The following is an 8,662-nucleotide window of genomic DNA, read 5'->3' on the forward strand; positions in this document are numbered from 1 at the left end:
CACATTTCTCTCCTGTGGAGCAGCTGACAATCTCAAACAGCTGGCCATTCCTTTAGCAGCCAACCCCTTTGACCAGCGCACATATCAATATACAAGTCCCTCGCCAAACTAAGATGACACAAAGGTAAAAGTTAAAGGGTAGACAAAACTATATAGCAGGGGGTGGGGGTGAGAGATAGCAACCTTAATTTCAGAATTCAAGGAAAAAAGCATGCAACGGAACAAAGAGAGCTACCATACCGCTTGCCATCAAGTCGATCTGACTCATAAAGCCCTACAGGGAAGAGTAGAATTGCATCAAAGGGTTTCCACGGTGGTTTGAACCACCAATCACTTGGTCAGTAGCCAACTGTTTAACCACTATTCCATCAGGGTTCCCTCTGGCAGATTTAAATAAATAAACCAAAAACCCAAACTCAATGCCACTGAATTGATTCAAACTCATGGTGAACTTATAGGGCCGGGTAGGACGGGGCAGTGTCCAAGGCCGTAATTCTTTACAGGAATAGGAAGCCTCATCTTTCTCCCTGGTAGCGGCTGGTCGTTTCAAGCTGCTGATCTTACAGAGCACAGTCCAATGTAGAGCTACTGTGCCATGTAGTATTTTGTAATTAAATTAAAACAGACGGCTCCTGAGTAATAGCATTATTTCAATTGTCGGGAACACAATTATGGGAAACTACCAATTCCCTTTCATTTTTGTGAGGAAATTTTTAAGAATTATGTGCAATTTGAATAATATACTTTAAAAGACTGAATAAATATCTATCAAACTTCATATCCTGTAAAATTGATCTAAAACTATAGATCAATTTCACTTACAAATATACTCTTTTAAACAGTGAGGCAAACATTTTAATTGAGAACACTTATCATTTCTGCAACAATAAAACCCTGAAGAAAGAAATCAAATCGTGTACTTCGAGTTAATGAGAAAATGGCTTGTGCTACGGACAGCAGATGTAAATACTGACCAGTGTACCAAATCACATGATAAACATACTAAGACTTTCCAGGCAATTGTCCGAGCTATGGATTTGGGATTTGACAGCCTCCTACAATTGCTTGAGCCAATCCCTTACAAATCAATCTATCACTTGGTCAATCAGGATCTCTGCCGCTCTCCCTCTCCTGATTCATCTCTGCTTGATTCTCTAGAGAACCCGAAGACACAGTGTCATCAACGCACATGACGTCGCACCCTGACAGTCTCCATAGCAAGAGCACTCGCTGTTATTGAGTTGATGGTGACTCACAGCGACCACACCGAAGAGCAGGGTAGAATTACCCCTGTGGGTTTCCCAGACTGCAACTTTTTTTTTTAATTAAATAATCATTTTATTAGGGACTCATACAACTCATCACAATCTGTACATACGTAATCTGAGCAACCTTTGATTCAAAGATTGGAAAGGAGGGGAGGCAAAGTCCTCTTCCTCATCATGGCCAATGTCCCAAGCACCGCTGGTACTCCGGGCAAACTCACGAAAGCTGGAGGCCTTCTTATTCTTCAGAGGAACCGCGTTGACGTTTACCGTTCCTTAAGGAAGTGTTTAGTGAGCCGAGGGTCAGGGGAGGGTGCTGTGCTCCATATACAGGTTGGACGCTCCCCAGCAGCTTGGTGATCCTCTTCCAAATGTGCTTGCTGTTCTCAGAGGCCACTGCTCTGGCCTGGGGAAGGTGTTGTAGGCGGGCCAGAGGGGGGCTCCCAGAGAGATGCCCCTGGACCCGCAACCGGAGGGCCAACCCAGGATGCTTCCCCACCGCTGGTCACCCACTCTCAGCTCCTGGAGGTGCCATCTTGGAAGTCGACTGCAACTCCTTATGGGAATAGAAAACCCCGTCTTTCTCCCTTGGAGCTGCCGGGAGTTTCAACCTGCTGACCTTGTGGTTAGCAGCCCAACTCATAACCACTATGCCACCAGGCTCCCCCCCAGACTAAGCAGTATAGTCAAATAGGAAAAACAAAAGAACATCCTCCACTGTGTCACTATCACCTCCGTAAGTAAGGCTCTGACAGTGAGCGAGGTACGGAAATGGGTTTGCTTGAAATCTTGACGGGACACTTACCTTCGTTTCTTCCCCAATCTTATTTTCCCTTTCATAGTAGTGCTGAAGCTGCAGGTTATGCTGCTCCTCTTCTTCTTTCCTTTTTCTCTCGGCTTCTTTTCGTCTTTCTTCAGCTAACCGAATTAGCTCTTCATTTTTTAGCCTTTGCTAAAGACAAAGCAAAGATAACAAAATAACGCAGAAAACATTCACTCCTACATACATTCTACAGTCCACTTAGAAAGAGAGATGGAATTCAAGAAGTTTGTGGCAAAATGGAATTAAACGATAATGAAATTTTTCTACAACTTTTTTGAGACTCTCAGTTGTGTGTTTGTGTGTGTGTAAAAAAAATTATCTGCTTAATAAAACAATACTAAACATTTCTTATAACAACCTTAGCCAGAAACCATCCTTTTACTGTAAATAAATCATTTATTTCTCTTCTTAGGAGTCTTTCACCTTACTAAATTTTTAATTAATGAACAAATAAGTGGTATTACCTAAATGTATTCTAAGAGTGTTCTCCTGAATGAACAATACGTAAAATCAAGACTTCACTTTCAGACTAAGAGGTAAACTAGAGCAAAGCAAACGCACCTCCTCCTCTTTCTCTCTCTTCTTCTCCTGTTCCTCTTCGTACTCTTGCTGAATTCGAGCCCTCTGTTCTGCAAGCCGTTTCTCTTCTTTTTCATCTGCGATTCTCAGTCTTTCACGCTCTGCTTCCTCTCTTTGTTTTTTTTCCTCAATCTAGAGAATTAACCCTACTTGTTATTTTGTAAAACTACTGAAAAGTTAGAACATCATTGTTTTTCTTGGACTCTTGATTTCAACATATGCATCAAACTCTTTTGGCAAGTGAAAATGAGTTCCCAAGTTCGTCAGTCTCCTATACTTCATTAGAGCTCAAAAATTCAACGACACCCAGTCGAGACTGGCTCATACAGACCCTATGGATAGGGTATAATTGCCCCCCATGAGTTTCCGAGACTGTCGAAAACCTTCCAAGAAGTAGAAAACTTCATTTTTGTCCCTCAAAGCGGCTGGTGGTGTCAAACTTCCAATCTTGCAGTTAGCCACCCAACTCATAACCATTACACCACGAGGGCTCCATATTTTATTAGAGAGACTACATGATATAGTGTTAAAACTACAAATTAAATCCCAGTGCCACCAAATATTTAGGCTGTGTGGCCTTACAAACCTTCTGGGCCCTTCATTTTCCTCATCGGGCAAAAGGGCAATTAATGTCTACCTTCTAAAGAAGTACTCAAGAGCCAAAGAGAAACAGTGACTACAGACTAAAGACTTCCGGGAAGACGACGACTGAGTAACACATAACAGAGGGACTCGACAGAAATCAGCCCAGGAGAGTTACTAAGAGGGAAGTTCCACACAGCCGGGTCACAGGAGGTGCATCATAAAGATAAGTAAGCACAGATCCACTAGGTTTTGAGGGGTTGGAGGCTTTTGCCTTATCACAGTGGAGGCCGGAAAAACCCACCACTGTCTCCGCTGAAGCCGGGATCATTTGGAGGCGGCGCTTGCTGCCGCCTTGGGGCAGGGATTAAATCCCTAAAGGGCACCAGTCAGGGATTCGGGCTCAGCTATACTGTTACTTTTGTAACAATCTTCTTATTCTCAATCCTCCCATTTTTTGCCTTTTTATTCATTTTCTCTTCCCTTTTCTCTCACATGCCACTCCCCTTAGCCTAGGGAATTTTCACCTGCCCTCCACCAAGCTGGAAGAGCTCCACCCATTGCACCATAACTACAGGCTGGGGAAAACCCACCCACCCTCTACCAGGGGATATCCTGCCCAACTTCTTCCCAGGGAAATTCCGCCCACCCGCACTCTGCAGTACTTAACACGTGGCTGGGGAAACCCTGTCTATGTGGCTTGTGAAGCTCCTATCCGTCCTCTGTAGGCCCACGTGTCTGAGGGAACTTCCTCTCACCTGCCGTAGTGCCTGACATGGCCTAAGGCAGCTCAGCCAACACTCACTAATGTTCCATACTGCTGCGGGAACCTCTGCCGAACCTCTGCAGCGATCCACCTGACAAGGGCAATTCCGCCCACCATTTGTGGTGGTCTACACCAAAGTGGGCAAACCACAAGCCTTCTGTGGTACTCCTGTTGCAATGGGCACACGCGCAAGCCCTCTGCAGCTCCCCAAGCTGCCGTGGGCCACACCATCATGGCTTCTTGTGAGATCACCCAGTATAGCACCATCCTCATGGGTCCACAACAAATCAACCAGCATCCCCTGAGAGGATCATCCAACTTTCCCTTCAAATAACAGAATACTGGTTGACTATGGAAAGAGTGAGGGCACAGGAGGATAAAGTGGTAGGACAATTCCATAGGGAAATTAGCTACAGGTAGTTCTCGCAGAGAAAGCCAGTGTTCTTTGACTCCCTGAAAAATGGCACCTGGCTCCACTAAAACAATGCAACGCAAACAGCAATAAACCCCAATGACCTCAACAAAAAAACAACAGGAAAAGCAAAAGGCGTTACCAAAAGATGTCCTGAACCTAACAATGTGCATAGAAGAAGCAGACATTGATCTGCCACAGAAATAAATTTTCGGAATGCTGCTTGGAGCCATACAGGATATGAAGGAAACAATACAGAAGATGATGGAAATTATAGAGGAGATAAAGTCCATGTACCAAAGGGAAATACAAGAGCTTAGGGATAAGATAACAAAAGCCAGTAGCAGACTCATGTACTTCACCAATCCACTGGAGGAGGCAGAGAACCACACCATTGACCTAAAGTACAGCCAAGCAGACTTTAACAAATTGTAACAAAAATCTAATAAGATCATCAGGGAGGCTGAAGAAAACCTAAGAGCTATGTCTGATGCAATCAAAAGGTACAACATCAGGATAATTGAATTACTGGAGGAAGACAAAACAAGGAAGTCATCTGCAACAATAGTGAGAGAATTCTTAGAGGAAAACTTCCCCAGCTTAAGAATGAAAACCAGGCAACCATTCAGGAGGCTGAAAGAACACCAGCCAGACTGGACCCCAAGAAAAAGTCACCAAGGCACATAATAGTTAAACCAGACCTATCAGCGGCCACTATGAAGGGGAAAGAGCGGAGTAACATATTCCCCCAAAAATGAAGGAAAATAACAGAAACTCAATAATACCCAACCCAGCAATATTATCTATCAAAATAGATAGAGAAATAAGAGTCTTCCTAGACAAGGAAAAACTCAAAGAATACTTCAGAAGAAACCCAGCCTTAAAAAAGATCCTTGCTGACCCAGTATGGGCAGAAGAAAAGCACTCACGAAGCATAAATAAGAGACCGCCACATAGAACAACTCCACCCAGAGGGCAACAAAGAGAAAACAGACCTGAAGATAGCATTGGTCCAAGGGAGGAAAGAAGTCAAGAATGAATCTCACACACACACACGGATAACACACGGATAAGATAGGGAGGTAGAAAAACATCCAACACCAAAGATATAAGATGACATCACAGAGTACACAGTTGGAGATTATTACCCTGAGTATAAATGGATTAAACCCAGCCATTAAAAGACTGAGGCTAGCTTAGAAAATACAACCCATCAATCTGCTGCCTAAGAGACACATCTCAAGTCAAGGGTGGAGAAAGGCATACCAAGAAAACAGCAATTCAAAAAAGCAGGGTTGCAATCCTAATCTCAGATAAAATTGACCTCAAAGTGCAAACCATAAAGAGTTAAGGAGAGACACTATATAATACTCAAGGTAACAGTAGACAAAGAACCACTAAGCATTGTAAACATATATTCCCCAAATGGGAGACCCGCTGAATATGTCAACCAAACACTCCAAAAGATTTTTTTTTAAATCACAGCCTCAACACTTACAGTAGGTAACTTCAATACACTGCGCTCTGAGAAAAATAGATCACAGGGAAAGAAACTCAACAAGGAGGTTAGAGATTTAAACACTACAATTAGACAATTTGACCTGGCTGTTATTTATAGAGCTCTTCATCCAAATGTTTTTAAAAATCACATTCTTTTCATGCCCACATGGCACATATTCGAAGATAGACCACATGCTGGGGCATAAGGCAAATCTATATAAATTTAAGCACATTGATATCATACAAACCTCTCTCTCTGACCACTGTGCCATAAGGTTGGAAACCAACAAAAGGAAGACGAAGAAAATGAGCAAAAAATTGGAGGATGAATAACTCTCTATTGCAAAAGGAATGTGTACTGCCCCAGATCAGATATGAAATTAGGAAATTTCTAGAAATCACTGAGAATGAGAACATGATGGACCCAAACTTATGGCACACAGCAAAAGCAGTTATGAGAGGAAGTTTCATAGCAATAATGCACACCTGAAAAAGGAAGAGAGACTCATGATTGATATGCTGGCACAAAATTTACAACTAGAGTAGAGTCAACAGGACAATCCTACTAATAGCAAAATAAAAGAAATAATGAAAATCAGGCTGAGATACAGGAGAAGGAAAATAAGAAAACTATGGAAAAATTAATGCTGCTAAAAGTTGATTCTTTGAAAAGATAAACAGAATCGACGGAATGCTTGCAAAACTAAACAAAGAAAGAAGGAAACAAATTTCAATAGGAAGGCTGAGGGATGAAAGAGGGGACATTACAAAAAGACCCTAATGAAATAAAAAGGATAATTACACAGTATTACAAAGGACTGTACTCCAATGAATTCAACAACTTGGAAAACATGGACAAATTCTTGGAAAAACAATCCCTCCCTAAGCTATCCTCAATGGAAATCAAGAATCTCAACAAACCCATACCAGTAGAAGAAATACACAAGGTTATCGAGGTTATTACCAACAAAAAAATCCCCTGGACCAGATAGCTTCACAGGATAATTTTACCAAGCATTCAGGGAAAAACTGACACCAATCGTATGCAAACTCTTCCAGAACAGAGAAAAAGATGGCAAGCTCCTGAACTCCTATTAAGAAGCTAGTATAACTCTGATACCAAAACCAGACAGGGATCCCACAAGAATAGAAAACTACGGACCAATATCCTTAATGAACATCAATGCAAAAATCCTTAACAAAATACTGGCCAATAGAATACAAAAGTATATAAAACAAATAATTCACCATGACCAAGTGGAATTCATACCAGGGATGCAGTGATGGCTCAACATATGAAAGACCATTAGGATAATTCGCCACATGACATGAAGAACCACATGATAATATTGATAGATGCAGAAAAAGCATCTGACAACATCCAACACCAATTTCTGTTTTAGACACTCACAAAGATAGGAATGGAAGGAAAATTCCTCAAGACAATACAAGCTATATATGAACAACCAACAGCCAACGTGGAAGTCAATAGAGAAAAGACAACACAATCCCACTGAAAAAGGGGACCAGACAAGGATGGCCCTAGTCCCGTCTTATTTAACAATGTACTGGAGGTTTTAGCTAACAGCATAAGGCAAAGAAAAGACATCAAAGGTAACTGCCTGGGGAAGGAAGAGGTGAAACTCGTTATTTGAAGATGATATGGTTTTATATATGAAAAATCCCAAAAGCCCTACAAGGGGAGTACTAGAAACAATAGAGGAATATGGCAGAGTGGCAGGATACAAGATCAACAAACAGAAGTCTATCGGACTGCTATACACATCGGATAAGACCACAGAAGAGGAGATCAAAAAGGTGGTACCCTTCACAATAGCCAAGCACAAATTGAAATATCTAGGAATATACCTGACTAAAAGAACAAAAGATCTATATGAGGAAAACTACAGGACACTATTACAAGAAACCAAGAGTGACCTCAACAAATGGAAGAATATCCCATCCCACGCTAGTGGATTGGAAGACGCAATATAGCAAAAATGTCAGTTCTGCCCAAGGCACTATATAAGTTTAATTCAATCCCGATACAATTACCCTCATCTTTCTTCAAAGAAAATGGAAAAACTGATTACCAACTTCACATGGAGAAAGAAGAAGTCCCAAATTAGCAGAGAACTCAAGAAGAAGGACACAGTAGGAGGGCTTGCTTTACCTGACTTTAGCACATATTATACAGCCACAGAAGTCAAAACCGCACAGTATTGGTACAATGACAGATACTCAGACCAATGGAAAAGAACTGAAAACCCAGAAATAAAATCATCAGCACTCAGACAACTGATCTTTGATTGGGGCCAAAAAATATCAAATGGGAAGCAGATGCCCTCTTCAAAAAGTAGTGCTGGGGAAAATGGTTATCTACCTGCAGGAAAATGAAGTAAGACCCTTATCTCACCCATGCACAAGAATAAATTCAAGGTGGATCACAGGTCTAGAGATAAAACCCCAAACTATTAGGGCCATCAATGAGGGAATTGGGACCAACCTGAGAACTTTGACACAGAGAATACACAGGCTATCAGAAATAGGGAAGGACACAAATATAAACTGACAAGTGGGATATACTGAAGATAAAACACCTGTGTACATCAAAAGAATTCACCAAGAGAGTAAAAAGGGAGCCCATGGACTGGGAAAACATCTTTAGCAATGAAACATCAAAGGCCTTATTACTAAAATGTACAATGCTAGCTTCCAAAAAGAAAAAAACTAAT

General features: G+C 41.7%; 1 protein-coding gene across 7 annotated transcripts in view; it reads right to left on the minus strand.

The window, feature by feature from the left end:
• Positions 1-8,662, minus strand: part of CSPP1 (centrosome and spindle pole associated protein 1) — a 131,357-nt gene that overhangs the window by 36,874 nt on the left and 85,821 nt on the right. For all 7 annotated transcript variants that reach the window (XM_030887566.2, XM_013007271.2, XM_045295822.1 and 4 more), the window contains 2 exons: positions 2,650-2,799; positions 2,071-2,217 (listed from right to left, as the gene is read on the minus strand). In XM_030887566.2, coding sequence (XP_030743426.1) covers positions 2,071-2,217; positions 2,650-2,799 — 297 coding nt within the window. The remainder of the gene's footprint in view (positions 1-2,070; positions 2,218-2,649; positions 2,800-8,662) is intronic.

Source organism: Echinops telfairi, unplaced genomic scaffold (genome assembly GCF_000313985.2).
Source record: "Echinops telfairi isolate 266 unplaced genomic scaffold, ASM31398v2 ScPeMD7_1;HRSCAF=3_0, whole genome shotgun sequence".
NCBI classification, from domain to species: Eukaryota; Metazoa; Chordata; class Mammalia; order Afrosoricida; family Tenrecidae; genus Echinops; species Echinops telfairi.